At 36.2% G+C, this 17,759-nt stretch overlaps 4 protein-coding genes across 7 annotated transcripts; 2 read left to right on the top strand and 2 right to left on the bottom strand.

Annotated features, from left to right (window-relative positions):
- The first annotated feature begins 375 nt into the window (after positions 1 to 375).
- Positions 376 to 5,528, top strand: TIFY8 (TIFY domain protein 8). 3 transcript variants are annotated; one of them, XM_088881319.1, is made up of 5 exons: positions 376 to 1,456; positions 2,093 to 2,280; positions 2,451 to 2,902; positions 3,006 to 3,093; positions 4,720 to 4,819. In XM_088881319.1, the coding sequence occupies exons 1-5, from the start codon at positions 1,255 to 1,257 to the stop codon at positions 4,726 to 4,728; spliced, it is 939 nt and encodes a 312-aa protein (XP_088737445.1). In that variant the 5' UTR covers positions 376 to 1,254; the 3' UTR covers positions 4,729 to 4,819. The 3 variants fall into 3 exon arrangements, with proteins under 3 accessions (XP_088737445.1, XP_088737444.1, XP_011081893.1); XM_088881318.1 differs by lacking the exon at positions 4,720 to 4,819 and adding an exon at positions 5,069 to 5,528 and having other exon boundaries at positions 382 to 1,456; positions 2,156 to 2,280; XM_011083591.3 differs by lacking the exon at positions 4,720 to 4,819 and adding an exon at positions 5,069 to 5,528 and having other exon boundaries at positions 399 to 1,456.
- Positions 5,529 to 6,763: 1,235 nt separating this feature from the next.
- LOC105164811 (uncharacterized) lies at positions 6,764 to 9,034 on the bottom strand. 2 transcript variants are annotated; one of them, XM_011083592.3, is made up of 2 exons: positions 7,866 to 9,034; positions 6,764 to 7,096 (listed from the first exon to the last, which is right to left on the bottom strand). In XM_011083592.3, exon 1 carries the CDS (start codon positions 8,868 to 8,870, stop codon positions 7,884 to 7,886), a length of 987 nt encoding a protein of 328 aa, XP_011081894.1. In that variant the 5' UTR covers positions 8,871 to 9,034; the 3' UTR covers positions 6,764 to 7,096; positions 7,866 to 7,883. The 2 variants fall into 2 exon arrangements, with proteins under 2 accessions (XP_011081894.1, XP_020550356.1); XM_020694697.2 differs by having other exon boundaries at positions 6,764 to 7,085.
- Positions 9,035 to 9,183: 149 nt separating this feature from the next.
- LOC105164812 (Prefoldin chaperone subunit family protein) lies at positions 9,184 to 13,151 on the bottom strand. The gene is made up of 7 exons (XM_011083593.3): positions 12,991 to 13,151; positions 11,936 to 12,195; positions 11,578 to 11,607; positions 11,293 to 11,394; positions 10,669 to 10,776; positions 9,737 to 9,791; positions 9,184 to 9,479 (listed from the first exon to the last, which is right to left on the bottom strand). Exons 2-7 carry the CDS (start codon positions 12,025 to 12,027, stop codon positions 9,429 to 9,431), a joined length of 438 nt encoding a protein of 145 aa, XP_011081895.1. The 5' UTR covers positions 12,028 to 12,195; positions 12,991 to 13,151; the 3' UTR covers positions 9,184 to 9,428.
- A 2,246-nt stretch (positions 13,152 to 15,397) lies between these two features.
- Positions 15,398 to 17,313, top strand: LOC105165066 (gibberellin 3-beta-dioxygenase 1). Its single transcript, XM_011083941.2, has 2 exons — positions 15,398 to 15,966; positions 16,593 to 17,313. The coding sequence occupies exons 1-2, from the start codon at positions 15,476 to 15,478 to the stop codon at positions 17,158 to 17,160; spliced, it is 1,059 nt and encodes a 352-aa protein (XP_011082243.2). The 5' UTR covers positions 15,398 to 15,475; the 3' UTR covers positions 17,161 to 17,313.
- The last annotated feature ends 446 nt before the right edge of the window (positions 17,314 to 17,759 follow it).

Below are 17,759 nucleotides of genomic sequence, written 5' to 3'. Positions count from 1 at the left end.
ATATTAATTAAAGATGTAATTGTAATTGATTTATTAAAAGTATATTACGAACAAATATTAATGTAAGAATTGAAAGAAAAAAAAAGAAATAAGTAAAGAAAAGGAAATAGCTAGGTGGAGAGAGAGAGAGAGAGAGGGGGGATAAATGTAGCGGACAAGTAGGGAGAATCTTTGAGCAATGATATTTTACTAATTTATGTATATATTTAAATGGGAAAAAGGGGAAAGCACAAAGGCCAATGTGAAGAAAACGACGGCTGAGTAATGGGCTGATTGATAGAAACACAGAGACAGAGAGTGGTTGCAGTCAACATATGTACTCAAATATCACATACATTTATACACACACTCTCCCACTCCCTCTCTCTCTCTCTCTCTCTCACACACACACTTACACAGAGAGAGAAAGAGAATCAGTGCTCCAAAATTCCCTCCCACGCACCACTCCTCATACCAACGTAAATCCTCAACTCACATGTCTCTCTCTCTCTCCCCCCCCCTTCTTTTCTCTTAGTGACATGAGCCACTTCTTTCTATTTTTACGTTTTCACCTCTTTTTATCTACCCCAAAAATTAACACACACACTTACACACATCTACACAGGCCTTAATTGTGTGTGTGGTGTGTGCAAGAACACAAGCAGAGCCAGCAAGCATCGATTCTTGAACATAAAAAAGAACCCACTTCTAACAGCTATTATGTATCCCACCAACATAATTCATATATGGGCACAGAGAGATTCATCGGAATAATTAAAAAAAAGTAATTGGTAGGAAAAGAAAAAGAAAAGAGAGGGAGAACTGAAAAGATACTGGTACTGTTATTAAAAGAAGAAAGCACATTTGTATCTGTATTATGCCAGAAAAATTAAAAATTGTAACAAAAAAACTTTTCCTTTTCAGTGCTCTTCTTCTCTCTCTCTCCCCCCCCCCCCCACCTTAAAAAAACACTGTGATAGTGAGATCATTTTTCCTTCTTTTTTCCTGAAATTCGTGCTCCCTCCTCAAGTGTTTCCTCTTTTCTAGCTAACAATGACTTTTCACTTTAGCTTTCTTGAAGCCCTTCAAGCTACGAACCCAGAGTATTAACCGCTTCAATTCTTTGTAATTTTCTTTTAGATTTTTGGTGAAGTCTCTTGCCTTAGCTCTGAGCTGAGCTTCATGAAGTTGGTGATGATGGTGTTGTGAAAATGTTAAAAATGGGACCTTTACTTCTGATGCAACATATATAACTAACATCGCTGTCAAATATACATGGCTCATGCTCACGGCAATGGTAAAAATGACAAACAAAATGTCAGTATTAATGCCGGTGGTGATACTGAAGGAAAGCCCACTACTTTTCATGATTTTCTTGGTAACAAGGGCCAAGGCCAAGAATCTGCTCCGCCGGTCGTTGGCGGTGGCCGGAAGCCGCCAGAAGTGTCGCCGTCTGCTACTTCTGATCTGGGTTCTGGTGAGGAGATGTCTTTCTCAGTTCTTTCCCCTTCTTTCTTGTTTTGATTCTGCACCTGTATTTGTGTATGTTCGTGAAATTTCCTTAGGACGTTTTTGTGCTTTTAGTGTGGTTTTGGTTCTCTTTTGCAAGTTGATGTGATGGTCTTATATCTTTTGTATCAAATTTCAATGGGTACTTGAGATTGTAATCGACATTGGTAATTTTCTGTTGCTGGTATTTGGTAATCTATCCCTGGGCTCTCTAACTTATGATCTCTGTTATCTGTTTGTGTGGATTTGGCGACTGGTACTTCTGGCAAATGGAGTGGTTTCATGTGAGATCATTGGTGGAGTAGTTCCTTGAACCTGTCTCCTCTGTTTGTGTGTGTGTATGTATATCTGAAACAGATAATTGAGTTGCTGTCTTGGGGTGTCTTTTCCTTTTCGTTTCTTTCTGTGAATAAAAACATTAAATATGTGATAATTAGTATAATTGTTGAACTTCTTGATAGTAATTTTAGATTGTGATAGCACTTGACGAAAATGTTAAGTCACTTAAATTTCAATCTCAGTGTTGATGCTGCTATGTCTTTAAGATTGTTGATGACTATTTTAGGATATTCTGGTTTAATAGTTTTCTAATCAATTATGTTAGAAAGAAACATCAGTAATCATTTGGAAGGGATACCATTTTATGGATCAAGAGGCGATATTACAGGGCCTGAAAGTAGTAACAGATTCACAGGGAATAAACGAAGCAACTCTGATTCTTTTATGATGTCGTCAAGAGATAAATTTCCACAAGGCCAAGGAGATTCACAAGACAGCCCGCTTTTGACTAAGGTGTGTTCTTTTCTTTTCTGTTTCATACTTTCTTGCCATCCCATCTTCAGAGAATACCAGTTGAGACCTCTTAAATCTACTTTCAGGATATTAATAAAGATTCTTGCTGTCATCTCATTTCTATGATGTTCACAGCTTTCTCTAATATTAGGAGTTTTATTCAATCTCAGCTGCTGCGATATTCAGGGGGAGAGCGACTGAGACGGACGCATGACGAGGAAACATCCTTTTGTATGCATCAAATGCGGCCAATTTCAGCCTCTTTTATATCTCAATCTTCAACTGGTGGTAGAACTGATATGAACCCTTCCAAATGGGATAGAGCTACAGCTGTAAATCCTGGCCCAGTGTTGCATTACCCTCCACGTAGTGGTCAGGGCATGCCATTTGGCTATCAAACCCCATCGAATAGGTTTAAAGACACGAATGTAGGCCCTTCTCTCATATCTCAGACAGCAGCTGATGAAGGATCTAGGACCGGGATTAAAGGATCTAGAATTTTGAGCTCAATCAACGCAACTGGAGCTATCTCTGGGAGACAGCCTGCAGGGGTGCTCATACGCAGTGGTAAACAGAAGTCCGGTGTTTGCATTTCTGAACCAGAGTCTTCTACTACGCACAGGTTAATTCAGGACTCAGGTTCTAGTTTCTGTTTCATGCCTGAGAAATTACCCTGAAATTCTAGACCCCCTTGACGAGCTATATTTTTATTAATTTTGTAACAGTCAGCGTGGAACAGAATCCTCTGGTCGTCAAATGACTATATTCTATGGCGGTCAAGCACATGTTTTTGACAATGTTCATCCAAATAAGGTCAGTTCCTGTGTCTTCTTGGAGTATCTTACTGATTTATCAAATTGATGAAGTGAAAGATTGCCTAAATTTTTGTTTTTATATGTGAAATGAAGGGTTGCTTTTCTTATTTGGTTGCTTGGATGTGAATTACGAAATGCCACAACTGTATGTCCAAAACCTTTTTTGTTTGGTTTTCCTAATGGCATGTTGTTGACTTGAAAAATTATTCACATTTCTCAAATAAAGAAACTACAGTGGGAATTAGCAGCTTGCTCTCTATCTCTACCATAGCTCTAGTTGGCAATATGCTTCAAAAATTATATTTCCGTTGTAACTAAGTCCTTGCATTTTCTTTGCTTGTCAAAACACATAAGAGCTTAAAATCTTTAAACAATGAGAGAGGGATCAAGGCAATAAGGAAAAGAAGAACTGAAACAAGAGACATGCTAAATAACTGCCCAGGAAATCAATTGAACCCATTACTAAACCTACAAGTCTCATGTGCATGTTGCTCATGCAGAAACCCATATAAAATGAATCTGAAGAAATTTTGACATCCAATGATGTCTTTCACTACAGCAATTTCTTCAGAACTCTATATTTTCCAACTGAAAACAACCATCATTTTCCAACCACATGTATCTATACTCTGCTTTCGAGACAATGTGTGGTGCTTGTATGCTGCCTAACAATAAGAGTGTTAGACAATTATCAGATGGCTTGTGCTGTGCTTTGCTTTGCGGTAGGAGAGTAAACTTGTAGAAAGGATTGATTGCATCATGCTGATGGATTTTACAAAACTTGACTAGGCAACTATTGCCATCCTGATCAGGGTTTGTGGGATAGAAAATGTTAAAGCATATGATGTTATTATGAAATAGCTCTTCTGTTTAAGTCACCGTAATAGATATGTTTCAGGGTTAAAAATAGTCTGCATGTGAAAACTATTCTTTTCAGCACAACACAAAAAAGTTACAAATCCATTTTAGTATTTAATGGCAGGATGATCAAAGATAGCTTGCTCAATAAAGAGAAGACTTAGTGCTCTTCTTGGACTTGTTGATAGTTTCATAAGCGAAAAGAACAAAGTATATTGAGAAAAGGGGCAGCAGAAGAATACATTGATTTCCACAGTTCTTAATGAGAATAGCTTTATATGATCTTTGTCCATCGATCTCACAATTCTCATGAGATTCTCGTACAGATTCTCTCAACATCTTTTGGTTGCATTTAAGTTTACTACTCTGCTTTTTTATCTGCACACCTCAGACAAATTCGTTTTTAAACTTAACACTTCACGAGAATTGATGATGTCTAGTTTGTTGTGGATAATTCTGTATTAGTGAAGAAGCTGGTGTTCCCGTGACGTGGTTTCATTCTTCTTTAGGTGGTGTAACTTTACTATGTACTATTTGTGTATCATAGATGATTTTATTGGAAAAATACCGGAATTTCTTTCCTCTAGCAGTTTTCCACTTCAAAGGTGATGAAATGTCAGATATTAACTTTGATTGGTGAAATCCAAAATTTAACTAGATTTCCTAGGATAGGAGCTTTTCATCTCTGTTGTGTGTTTACCCTTTTAATCCACCAAGTTCATCACACCCAATTCCTGACAACTCTACCCGTGGAGTCTTGGCACAGATAAGGTAACGCAACCACCTCAAAGCCTGTCAAACATCTGTCACTGCAGGAGACAAATTCCACCTCAAGAAAACAGTGTAGGTGTAATTTAGATAAAACTACAATTTCTCAGCCATGAAGCAGGATCCCTTTTTCTTGCTCTCAAAAACATGCATGTTCCCCAAAATTCAAAGATACAAAGTTAACTGTGTTGCTGCATTGACTAAACAGCTGTGTAATGTTTTGCCAGCAAATGAAAACTTAATTTTGTTGAAGTTGGTCTGCCCACAAGCTTTAGAACTGCGTTTATTTACCTTTGCATTCAGTATTGCTGATTGTATCTCTCCGCATTCTTTCTAATCCACATCAGGCAGACGTTATAATGGCCTTAGCCGGATCAAATGGAGGTTCTTGGTCTACAACCTATAAGCCTAACTTGGCAGCTAAGCCATCCTCTGGAGAAAACCGCATGCCTAGTGGTGGTGACAATGATGCGGGCATTGCTATATTGCGGGAGTTGCATGGGAGACCGTCCGACAAAGGGGAGACACACCGAGGTTTCAGCTCTGGTGATTGAGGACCTGAGGTTCTCAACTACTAGCCGCTCATCATGGAGGCCTGATTTCCAGAATCGTGCATTCAAGTTTCTTGCAACGATTTTCTCGATATGCTGCGAGTGCAAGAGTAAGAGTACTTCAAGCAGCCAAACTCGGTGCCGGAGGAATGTTGATTCAGTATAGGTTTGAGCTTAAACTTGGGGCCGTAGAGCCAACAAATTTTTATTTATGTCCTCACTCTACCAACCCATTGAAGAAATTAAGTTATTCCCATCTCCACCCAAAAATTAAAAAATTTGGTAAAGATTTAAAGACTTAACAAAGGCTACAGATAATATCTTATTTAAATATCACTAAGTTTTAATTTAATTAAAAACATAGGATAGGTCCTGTCATTTTATTTACATGCATTATAAATCAACAATAATTGGCGCATAACACTTAATTTAATGAGAATTGGGTAAATTCTTACCGTGTGTGTTTGCGGGACCATTTTATGCTATTTTCACTAATTTATTTAGCTATATAGTACTTAATAACTTGTGCAATTATATACTAATAATAATGATGATGATGATGGAATTCAATTGATGAAGCCTGTGGTTGTACCATCTTGGAAAAATCCTAGATAAAAAATTATATTATAAAGAATGGAATAGCAAGATTTTCCTTTTGTGATGTTTCCGGAGCCAGCTTGTTGGACTTATCTGTTAATAAAAACTAATAATCTTTAATATTTGTCATTGAACTCCTAACCACAAGTTTGATTGCTCTATTCTATACTTTATTATTATTCTTACTTAATTATCATTATTTTTTGTTATTAGTTGATTAGTCATTGTCATGATTAGCGATTAGATTTTTCATGTTCATTTTTATTTTTATTTTTTCTAAATAGCAGCGGTATTTACATAATTGCATAATTAGCAAGTATCCAAACAATCGATAAGGCGTGAACCCAAAATCTTTTAAATTATTTACAAAATATCAACTTTAACTATTAAACTAAAACATCCTTAGGGAATATCCATATTCAAACAATACTTTTGTTTCTTACACAAGCACCAACATGTTGAGTAGTGTATACGAAAGACATCATCCCAAGAGAGTAAAAGAAAGACATTATTTTGGGTTCAGACTAAATCAATTAATACATAGTAGTTTGGTTTTGGCTGAATTATGTTGTAGAGGTGGTGGCTGTGCCTTTATTTTGCATTAATAATTAATAAATTAATGCTGTTCTTGAGAACAAGAACCTAAAGCATTTGAACCAAACCATACCCAATATATGTTTTGTAGATGATGGCATATGACATTGGTACCTCTCTAACTGAACTGAATCTTGTCTGATCATTATTTCATACTAAAAAACATACATAGATCGTCTCGTGAACCAACTTAGGATTTTTTAATACAATCCCCCTAACTATTCTGAGATGCTTGCTATTAATTAATGGTGGGTGATCCAATTTGAAGCAAAGCACCCCGAGCCCACAATATAATATAGCTTCTGATTGAAATATAATAAAATATTTATGAAAAATTCTAATCCAAATGCAGCAGTAAGACCTGAACAACAAGAAGAAAGCACACTCTGCATTTTGAAGGGTAGCTGTGAATGCAAGTGAACTAGTCCCATAAAGTTGGTATACAAGCAGTCCATAGTCCATACAGATTAGTAAGTGTACCGTCTTTACATTCAAATCAACATATGACTACAGTTGGGCTGATTAAAACCACCAGAGAAGGGCAAAAACTGAATGCTCACAGGTGGAGCATAACGTGAAACCAGAGCTCCAAACAACTTCTCAACACCAACGAATTTGGGTACTACATCAACACTGTAAGCAACGTTAGATCGTTCATACAAGTATATATGTATATATTCCATATCACTCGCTCTCTACACAATACAAGGAATCCATTGGCAACAGCTTCATGGAGATTACTATAAGACACAAAGTTTGTGAAGTTTGAGCACAACTCAGTCCGCATGCTGTCTTCTTAATAAAGATATGGAACATCAGTTATCACAACGAGAAAGTTCGACATCCATTCTGTGGAAAACAAAGTTTATCTATTTCTAACAATTTCAATGTGGCCAGGGCAATCTATGTCAGAATTATAAGGTAGAAGAACTGTGTAAAGTGCCAACCACTTGTCTGTAAAACCTATTACTTATTCAATAATTTAGCTTGCATTAGACTTTTTAACCTGGTAGCGAATACATGAAAATCAGTGTTATTCTCCCGATAAAATGACAGTAGTTGAGCGATTGTATACTCATTTATTTAAGAAGCATTTATCATGATCAATACATGCAAATTCAAAATTTTCTAAGTAGCAAGATTGCACATATCTTCTTATCTAACACAAAACAGATCCATTGATATCTAAAAACTGAGATGAGACACTGAATTACCAAACATTCCGTTACAGCCACAGGACAAAAATTTTCTTTAAGTACCAAGTCTAGAATTTTCATGTGTCTAGATCCTTTGTATAATATCTTTTTATACATATACATTCTTAATCTTCTAAAGGAGTAATAGAAACAACAGCGGCACATGCCAAAAGCAGCTTTTCTTTTAACAAGGTTAAGCTGCTAACCTCAAGCTCATCCTGCAGTTAGACGACATAAACAACATGAGGAACCTTCCCATCATCAAAAGGCAAGCTCACATACTCCCGTGCAAATTCTTCTGCAATCTCAAATGCCAACTCTCCGTGCAAGGCTTTGCAATACATGAACAACACGGCGTTTGCAGCTATACCGTAAAGCATCAAAATTGTCATAAAACCCGTGTAAACAACCGTCTGAAAAATGAATGCCCAGCTAACCCAGCCCTCTCTAATTCCACCCACATCAGGCACCAAACTAGAGCACGACATAGCCAACAGACCAAGCAATACTCCGAACAACATAATCATGGAAAACGCAACCCGTCTCATCCCTTTCACCAAATACGAGCTCCTTTTCAAGGGTGCCAAACCCCATTGCGATTCCACAACCACCACCACATTCGACAAATACCACTCCACCTGCAAGTAAATCAATAAACCCACAAGCAAAACAACGATCAAGATAACAAAGCCCCGAAAATATACATTCTCGTAGTCGATTTCAACCCCGAATAAAGCAAATCCACTATACACCAACACCGTGAAACCCCCAAAAGCAAAGGCAATCAATCCCACAATTATCTGGGTGAGGATCTGGGTCGCAGCCAGGGGGAAAAACGAAAAGAGAATAGACTTAATTGAGGAAACAAACTTCACGGGCCTGCCGTAGAATCCGTGGAAGGTGCTGTAGGTGACAGAGGCGGTAGCGCAAAGGGAGAAAAGGAGAACAAAGAGCCCGTAAAGAAGTGGGAGAAGGAGACGGGATTTTTCAATTTGGGGGATATCTGGTTCGGGCGAAGAAAAGAAGTAAAGGGATTGGTGATAATTGGAAACAGTTGAAGGGGAGCGTGAAAGAGAAGGGTAGACGATGAGAGAGAAGGAGAGAGGGAGGAGAAAGAGAACAGAGAGGGCCAAGAAATGACGGGAGTAAGCGTTGATTATACGCTTGGTTTCGGAGAGTACTCCACAGAGGTTTAGGCTATGGGTAGCCATGATCGATGGCAGAGGAAGGAGATGTATAAGAGAGAGAGTGAGAGAGAAGACGATGGAGCGCAGAGATGAGACTGTTCGAGGATTTTGTCCAGTTCCATCAACTACTCATTCATTCTTCCCCGCTTATAATTCCATAATATTTATATATATGAAATAAAATGATAATTAGACAGCAGTATAGTTAATATAGTATAGTATTCAATTATTTTTACAAGTGATTCGAAGCCTACTCCTCGTGTGTATTCAATTTAAAACATTTTATTATATTTATTTCATAAAATTAAATTAACTAGATAATAGATCAAAATTAATATGAAAGAAAATTTAGTTCTGGATATTTTCAGTATAAGTTGTAGCTGCATGTTGCCAATGCTATCTTGAGAGCTTAAGACAGGCAACCATGATAATGACTTGTATAGTACAAAATTTCAAATGAACTGTCGTCAGACATATGATCAGATGTTTCGAGTCCCCTAATCTCATGATCTGAATAATGGGATTTCAGTGAGCAAGGCCAAAATTTGGGCGGGAAATGTCCCCAGAGTTCGATGATATTGGTTAGAGCTCAGTAACTGGTAGCTGGAGTAGCTCTCTTATTCCTTCACATACCTGCAACGAATCTGTTGTCAACAAACTTGCAAACCATCTGAGTGCTTCAAGTTCACAACTCAAGTTACATACTCATATTGAAATTTCAATGTTCTTTTAGCTGACTATTGATTCAATGAGAGCATCTAGTATAGTGTAAGGTTTTCTCTCAAGCATAAATATTAAAGATGTTCTTATTGGGTACATATTTTGGATATTGACGTAAACTGGAGGCATGACTAAAGTATGAATAGTGAAAAGGGGAGCGGCAAAATTACCATCTTAATCTGAGCTTTTATTGATGCAATCAGGCTAGTGTACTCTTCTATTTGCCTACACGGAAAAATGGAAATTTAGTTAATTGCGTGAAAGTAAATAGCATTATGCCATACGAAAGTAAATATCAGCTTGGCTTATATTATGCTATCGAATAAAAATCCCAGAGTCATTTTTGGATGCAACTGATGCTTCGAAGAAAAGAACATAAGAGAGTAACTACAGCATTTAAGACTGATCCCACCCATAACAGCTTCAAAAATCCTGTTAACCAAAACTAAGACATTACTATCATGAAGCAAGTACTACTTTCTATTGATGCATTCAATCCCCCAGGTCCCTGTTACTACCAAATCCACCTAAAAGAAAGAATAAATACACAGGGACAAAAAAAAAAGAAAAGACAGAAAGAAATTCAAGCAACATCCCAGGCCTCTTTCAGACTCATGGCCTTCTAAGTATATGGAGAACTCTTAAGTTAATCAAAAGCTAATTAGCACCCACCTACATGCTTAGTCACCTGTTTCTGTTTCAACATAACACATCAATATATTTTCAAGAACTTACAAAAAATTCATCCGATTCCTCCAATATAATTGGATCTTCTCCTGTTAATATATCACAACGAATACTAAAAATGAAAACATGATGACAAAATGCATGCACCTATCAAACATGACATTAAAAATGGAAGCCAACTTCAACAGTAGGAAAATGAGGGAAGCAAGTGTTGGATGCTTCATTTTTTAATAAATGGTCAGTGTGGAGAGTTTAAGAGAGGTCCGTGGATGTCATTGGCAAAACAGGACAAGATTGTCAATATCAAATTTCATACAACACCAAGGAATTATATCGATTTTTGGACAAAATCAGCTTAGTTATCATCTTCTAATCCTATGCATTCAGAGTCCTTGGGGTTTATCAGTAGACCTACCTGGATAACTTTTCTTCCCTGGCAGCTATGAAGTTTAGAGCTTCAGACCAGGTAAACTCCACATGGAATCCAAGTCCAACATCTACAAATATATGCCGCGTATCTGGCCTGAAAATTTGCAAACACAAGCAACCATATGTAGATTGACATTAACTTCATTCATTCACTTAAAAATCAACAACCTTGGTACAGATCGATTCATGGTCCTTCCACATTTTGCTTAGTATCATACCTTTTAGTCACTCTTTATAAACACGGAAAAAATTCTCCTGAATTCTCAATATATTTATTCTCTGTTACTTCACTTCATTTACAGGTTATTTCTACCAATAAATCATTCTAAATAAATAAATTCTTGAGGTCACAGATTTTCATTCTGGTTATGAGATTTTGGAGTTCATTTAGCAAGTTATGTTGTGAGCTTCTTTACCCGTGAGGCATGAACTAAGTGTAGCACAGGCTTTGTCTTAATAATGGTTAAATAGCCTTCCCTTACAACATTTTAGTGTCCCCTGATCTGGAAAACTTCACAGCAGTGGTTTCATAGAAGCTAAAAAAAACTTCAATAATAAAATGATAGTCTAACCATCACTGAGGACATTTAAAGGGGGTATGAAGGCATACACATCAGCTTGCATATAAACTTCAGAACCAAGGTTGACCAGCGTCCTCAGACTGGTAACACTGTTCTTCTCCAAATTTTCAATGTTTCTTCTAAGATCAGAGCTACAAGGAGTCAAGTTAAGAAAAGCAATGCAATTACAATAAAACTTGACAAAACTCTGGAGCATACAAAATTATAAACTGTTAGGTTAGCAATGCTATATTCAACTATCTGATTCTGCAGCCTGATTTGAAGCAACAATATACCAAAATAACATATGCGGTAAATCGAACGAAATAGGATACAAAATCTTCTGTTGCTCAAAGACTTTGTCCCTGCGAAATAACTGGAAGAAATCAATCATTTGAATCTTTTCTGAAAAAAATCCATTGATACAGGCATTGCCATTGCTGCAATAGTTCTATTCTCCTCCCATCCTCATGACTTTCATAAAGCAGAAGCATGACAAAAACAGCTATTTTTACTGCTGAAAATAAAAGCCTAAAACAGAAACCAGAAGAAAGCAGAAGTGCAGAACCAAGGGCCAGAACTGAAACATGGGTTGAAAAGAAAACTGTGTACGGCGTATGAATCAAATGTAGAATAGCAAACGAATATGACACCTCAAATAGGCCCTAAGGGGATGGCGGGGTGTTTGTTTACCGTTGAGCAATAGCATGCACAAGATCAGGTTTCAAGCGCCGGTCAACGAATTCCTCAAACTTTCTAATTTTGTTTTGTTTTGCGCTATCCATATCACACCAGAACCACCAAGGGGTGTGTTGCCTGCGTGTATGTGTAAATTAGGCTCGGCAGCCAGTTGCGATGTGAGCAGGGGAAAAAATTCAACCGGCGGCGGAGCTTGGGAATATGGTGCCAGCGTTGGGCGGGGTATTTGGTAAGGCACTGATTCCTGGGTTGAACTAGAAGGAAGAAAGGGATGAGTTAGAAGAGAAGAAGAGTGAGGAAAAGGGAAGAAATGGAAAGAGAACGTAACCAAAAGAGAGGGAAACAAACAGATTAATTGCAGGTATGTGAAGGAATAAGATAGCCACTCCAGCTACCAGTTACTGAGCTCTAACCAATATTATCGAACACTGGTTATATCTAGGGGTGTAAACGAGCCGAGCTCGACCATTTTTTATTTTTTTTTGGCTCAAGCTCGATGAGCTCTTATTGTTCGAGCTCGATTCATATGTAATGAACTCGAGCTCGAGCTCAGCAAGCCCGAACTAAACAATTTGCTGAGCTCGAGCTTGAGTTCGTAAATGGGAAAAATCAAAATTCATGGGCCAACATAAACGGGAAAAATTGGGGACACGTTCGGAATCAGACATGGGCAAAATAATCTCAAGGGCCAACAGACACAAATGCGAAGATGCAGACTATGGTTTTTTTATTTTGTGAAACAATGATCACTTACAATGACAAAGATAATGCATTTTTTTTCCACATTTTAAAGAGTCAATTAGAGAGAAAGAGAGAAATAATTGAATGTTAAACTAAACCTCAAAAGTAAGAACCAGCACCCTGCTACCCCTAACCTAATCTTGGCAAATAAAGTATTTTCAATAAGTGCAACCCCTAACTTCATACACAACAGCAAACGGAACCCATACACCACAGCAAACGGCCCCCATCCACAATACTGACAACAACAAACGGTGCCCATACACAAGCCGACGGTGAGACAAAGAATATGAGAAGAAATGGCAAACCTGTTCGGGCTCTCGTCGCCGCTGGTAGATGGATTGGAGCTTGCAATAGTTGGGTTGGGGCTAGGGTTTTAGGATTTAGATTTGGGGAGAACGAAATTGGCGAATGTCGTGAGAATTAAGGAATGGGATTTAGAGTCGTGACTTGTGAGAAAGCAAGAGAATGAGAGAATGCATATTCTTTTAATAAAATTAAAAATTGTTGGTGAAATTTGAAATTCATCATTTGTATATTTTTTTAATAAAATTATATTGTTATAAATAAATAATATTAAATATTATTATATTAATTATAGAAAGTATTAAATATATAGTATAATATTTTAATTTATTGTTATAAATTACTAACTACTAATTAATTTAGTAGTAATACAATTAATAAAGTATTGAAAATATTTTATATATCACATTATCAAAATACTTGCATGTTATTTTGTCATAAGACACGCTCAAAATTCAGCCGACTTACGAACTCAACTCGTCACACACCCCTAAATCAAAATAGGAGTAGTTGTATTTGAACAATATGACTACCAAATCCAATCATCAATTAACAATACACATTTCTTCCCGTGCTTGTAGCAGTTTGATCATACTAAATAGAAGTAGATATATACCAGGTTCTATATATATGGCAAGAGGACAGAGACGTTAATGTTGAGTTGATTAGGTTTCCATCACACAGTTCAATTCCAATTATGGTAAAAGAAAATATTCTAAAATTGATCGCAGCAAAAACACTTCAATCATAAAATACGTATAGTATATCTAAATCAAAATCGATACATTAAAAATACGTACAATATGTCTAAATCAATCAACCCCTAAACTATTATTTTTTGGTGGATGTTGGATTTATTGATTGATTGAGTGGAGAGTGGAGAATGGAGAATGGAGTGGTGTTTTTATTTGAGGACAAAATCCACTCTGGCTAAACTAATCTTTTTGGAAAAGACAAAAAGTGGTATAACGTTTTTTTAATTGAAATTTTCTTGTTGACAACAGGAAACAATGACATCCCAAATCTTTCCGTCGTTTACTGAGTGTAGCAAATGGGGATGGAATGGAATATTAGCCCCCCCTCTCTCTCTCTCTCTCTCTCACACACACACACACACATACACACTGTTTTTATCTTTGTCTTATTTAAACACCTATATTTTGGTAGCCTGCAGCCAGCCTTTGTGCACCATTCTTGATTATCTTATCATCAGCTGATGATAAACATTGATATAAGTTGACACATAATCATGATACAAATTAATGTTTCCTTCATCTCTATTTACATTTTCAACCCCAGAACTGAAAATTTACAACAAATGTCCAACCTCTATAAATTATAAGAAAATTGAGTAAAAATACTGATATCATCGTATATGCAGATAGTATGTATATATATATATATGTCAAATCGTTTTATTTTCTTTTTCACATTTGTTAAAAAATTATTTATAATGTTTTGTTGCATTATAGTTAATTATTCCATTAATAATAATATATAACAAAGTGTAGAAGTACTCATCATACATTTAAATTTATACTAACTATCATGACACACAATATTTGAGCACATATAATCACATAGACAAAATACAGATTTTAAAAATAAAAATTAATATATAATTAAAAGCCGAACATGTGATGAATATGAGTGAAAGTATATGATAAACAAAATAACATATTTAGTATTAAAAGATGATGTAAATCATTTGAAATAAATCAATAATTATTCATACTTAATGGTATACTAGAAAAAATATGATTTTTCGTTACGGTAAGTTATTATAGCAAAAAAAATTATGAAAATACAAATTAACTACGGCTCCGCAACGATTATTGTCCATAATTTCTTCAAATGTAGTCAAAACGTTAGCCTTGTCCAAAATCATGGCAAATGTTTTGGCTATTGCTAGAAATCATAATGGATATTGACTAATTATGGTAAAAACTTAAGTTTTTACTTTGATTCTTTTTAATGTAGTTAATAATATTGATTTATCATGGTTTTTAAGCCGTGATCATTTATTGTGTAGCGAAAACTTAATTTTTTTTTTACAGTAGTGTAATTAATAGTTTAGAATTTAGTATTGCCGCGTCACACATAAATAATAAAGAGTAAAAAATAAACATATAATATGTTTAATAATATATTACTATAGATATATATACTCGGCAAAAGAAATTTCTTTCTGGTGGAATGATGATGGTGGTGGTGTACGAACACCAGAACTTGATTCAACTGCCCCAAACGTTTGTCGTGACAGCCTCAAAAGTTCCAAAAACGCTTGAAGACAACACTCAGTCCATACGGCCGCCCAATGCCACGTGTAAAACGAATTAAAAATAAGAAAAAAAAATCAAATATATACATATAAATCGATCTTTGTGTCGCACACTAACAAAAGCAAGAGCAAAAGCAACGACAAAGAAACAAACAGACGTAGAGTTATAAAAAGGGTTTCTCAATTTCTCAAACGTAGTTGCAAAAATGGCAACTTCTCTCTCCCAAGTCTTTAGGGACACTCATCTCCAACCCAAACACATTATCCCTCTTGATTTCGACACCATCCACGAACTCCCCGACTCTCACGCATGGACTCAGACGGACGAATTTTCATGTGCATATCAGATACGTGTGAATGAATTATCAACAACAATCCCCGTTATTGACCTACGAGCTCCAAACGTCGTGGAGCTCATGGGAAATGCTTGCCGGAGGTGGGGAATGTTTCAAGTCACGAACCATGACGTCCCGTCAAGTCTTGTCGATGACGTTGTGGAGCACACACGGCGGCTCTTTGCCCTTCCGGCTGAATGGAAGCTTAAGGCGCTGCGTTCGCCTAGCGGGGCCACCGGGTACGGGGTGGCTCGGATATCGCCGTTTTTCTCCAAGTTAATGTGGCATGAGGGGTTCACCATTATGGGGTCTGCCGGCGAGCATGCTAAGCAGCTTTGGCCCCATCACTATGAGGACTTCTGGTAAGGCTATAATTATAATCCATCTACACAATACAGATTATCTTTTGTTCTTCGATTATCATTCAATTTCTATATATCAAACATATATATTAAGATTTGTGTTTAATTTCAAAATCCTTAACAAAATTCTTCTATTTTCATTAAAAGATTTAAATTAAAAGCTTTTGTTAATTAATAATATGCAACCTTTATGAATAACATGTATATTTAAATTTTAATCCAGATCAAGTTTGAATGAATTTAAGTTAATTATATGATAAGTGTATCACACTTGCTTTGTGATTGGATTGACTTGACCAAAATATATATATATACTTATCATATATATAGAGCCCCCACCCCCAATACATATATATATATATATATATAGATATATAAATATATATTTATAAAAGACTGTTTCCCTTCTTGTTGGAGTTAACTGTCCTCGGGTTCATATAAGAATATACTCCACCTACATGTATTAATTATTGAAACCCTATATAAATTATAACAAATATTAATAATTAAATAACGAACCAAAATTACATATAACAATAATTAATTAGTTAATTAGCTAATAATCATAATTATGCATGTTATTTAATTAATTAACTAGTAATACATGGCTAATTTATAATTTGCAGCGATGTAATGGACAATTATCAGAAAAAGATGAAATCATTAGCCTACAAGATCTTGCTCCTTCTCCTCAAGTCATTGGGAGTGGATGAAGAAGACCAAGAAATGGTTTGTTCATCATCATCAGCTTCTCTCTACCAATCTGAGACTGCATTGCAGCTCAACTCTTACCCTAGCTGTCCAAACCCTAACCGGGCTGTCGGCTTAGCCCCTCACACAGACTCATTGCTCCTAACCATCCTTCTCCAAAACGACATCAATGGCCTCCAAATCTTCCAAGAGGGCATTGGCTGGACACCGGTCCCTCCAGTACCAGGAGCCCTAATTGTCAACATAGGCGATCTCATGCACATCATCTCCAACGCACGTTTTCCGACAGTGTATCATCGTGTTGTTCCCAACGAGACTAGGCATAGGCTCTCCATCGCCTATTTCTACGGCCCTCCGGCTGATTCTGTAGTTGCACCACTGTCGAAGCTTCAGATCCCTCGTTTTCGACCTGTGACGGTGAAAGAGTATATTAGCCTCAAGAACAAGCATCTTGAGGAGGCTCTTCATTTGCTTAGGATTTGAAAATTCTTGCATGGAATTACTGATCAGAAATCTCAATTGATCAGCACAGTATTCATGCAAGTATAAGTTAAATTAGCATGATTAAGACTGATGATGGTGTTCTAATTCTGATCTATTAATTACAAGAGGGCTACTTAATTAGTTTTTTTGGCATATGATGATCATCATGTATATATATATATATATACGCGTATTAAATTATGAAAAATACGGTCAAAGATATCAATCAAATCGAGACAAATATGTAGACTCGGAGAATAATTAATGTGCAACAATTTTCTTCTTATTATAATTTGTAAAATTCGAAATTTATTTTATTTTATGCGGAGTTTAATAAGAGTATTAATTAAATAATGACATTATGATTGAGAATGACCCTTAATGTTTTATATAGTAAGATGTTTAATCACAGAATAAAACAAATAGAAATTAAATAAATTTAATTAGAGTCGGCAATAGCATACAGAAAAGACACATGACATGATATATATATATACACACACATAGTGGGGAGCCATTATAAGCTAATTGCAGTATTGTTTCAAGTAAAAAACAAAATTTTTGGATTTAATTAGTTGCGATTACGTAACAAAATTGAG

The sequence above is a fragment of the Sesamum indicum genome, linkage group LG6 (assembly GCF_026168435.1).
Source record: "Sesamum indicum cultivar Baizhima isolate 11 linkage group LG6, ASM2616843v1, whole genome shotgun sequence".
Classification (NCBI taxonomy): domain Eukaryota; kingdom Viridiplantae; phylum Streptophyta; class Magnoliopsida; order Lamiales; family Pedaliaceae; genus Sesamum; species Sesamum indicum.
This window is presented reverse-complemented; position numbering and strand designations above follow the sequence as displayed.

What these genes read in the sequence shown, in the direction of transcription:
- TIFY8 (XM_011083591.3), top strand. Translation starts at nt 1,255, where the DNA reads ATGGCTCATGCTCACGGCAATGGTAAAAATGACAAACAAAATGTCAGT. An exon ending in TACTTCTGATCTGGGTTCTG is followed by an intron (nt 1,457 to 2,092) that starts GTGAGGAGATGT and finishes CAATTATGTTAG; the next exon opens with AAAGAAACATCAGTAATCAT. An exon ending in ACAATGTTCATCCAAATAAG is followed by an intron (nt 3,094 to 5,068) that starts GTCAGTTCCTGT and finishes AATCCACATCAG; the next exon opens with GCAGACGTTATAATGGCCTT.
- LOC105164811 (XM_011083592.3), bottom strand. Translation starts at nt 8,870, where the DNA reads ATGGCTACCCATAGCCTAAACCTCTGTGGAGTACTCTCCGAAACCAAG.
- LOC105164812 (XM_011083593.3), bottom strand. Translation starts at nt 12,027, where the DNA reads ATGGATAGCGCAAAACAAAACAAAATTAGAAAGTTTGAGGAATTCGTT. An exon ending in GTGCATGCTATTGCTCAACG is followed by an intron (nt 11,608 to 11,935) that starts GTAAACAAACAC and finishes GTTATTTCGCAG; the next exon opens with GGACAAAGTCTTTGAGCAAC. An exon ending in TAAAAGCTCAGATTAAGATG is followed by an intron (nt 9,480 to 9,736) that starts GTAATTTTGCCG and finishes GATTCGTTGCAG; the next exon opens with GTATGTGAAGGAATAAGAGA.
- LOC105165066 (XM_011083941.2), top strand. Translation starts at nt 15,476, where the DNA reads ATGGCAACTTCTCTCTCCCAAGTCTTTAGGGACACTCATCTCCAACCC. An exon ending in CATCACTATGAGGACTTCTG is followed by an intron (nt 15,967 to 16,592) that starts GTAAGGCTATAA and finishes TATAATTTGCAG; the next exon opens with CGATGTAATGGACAATTATC.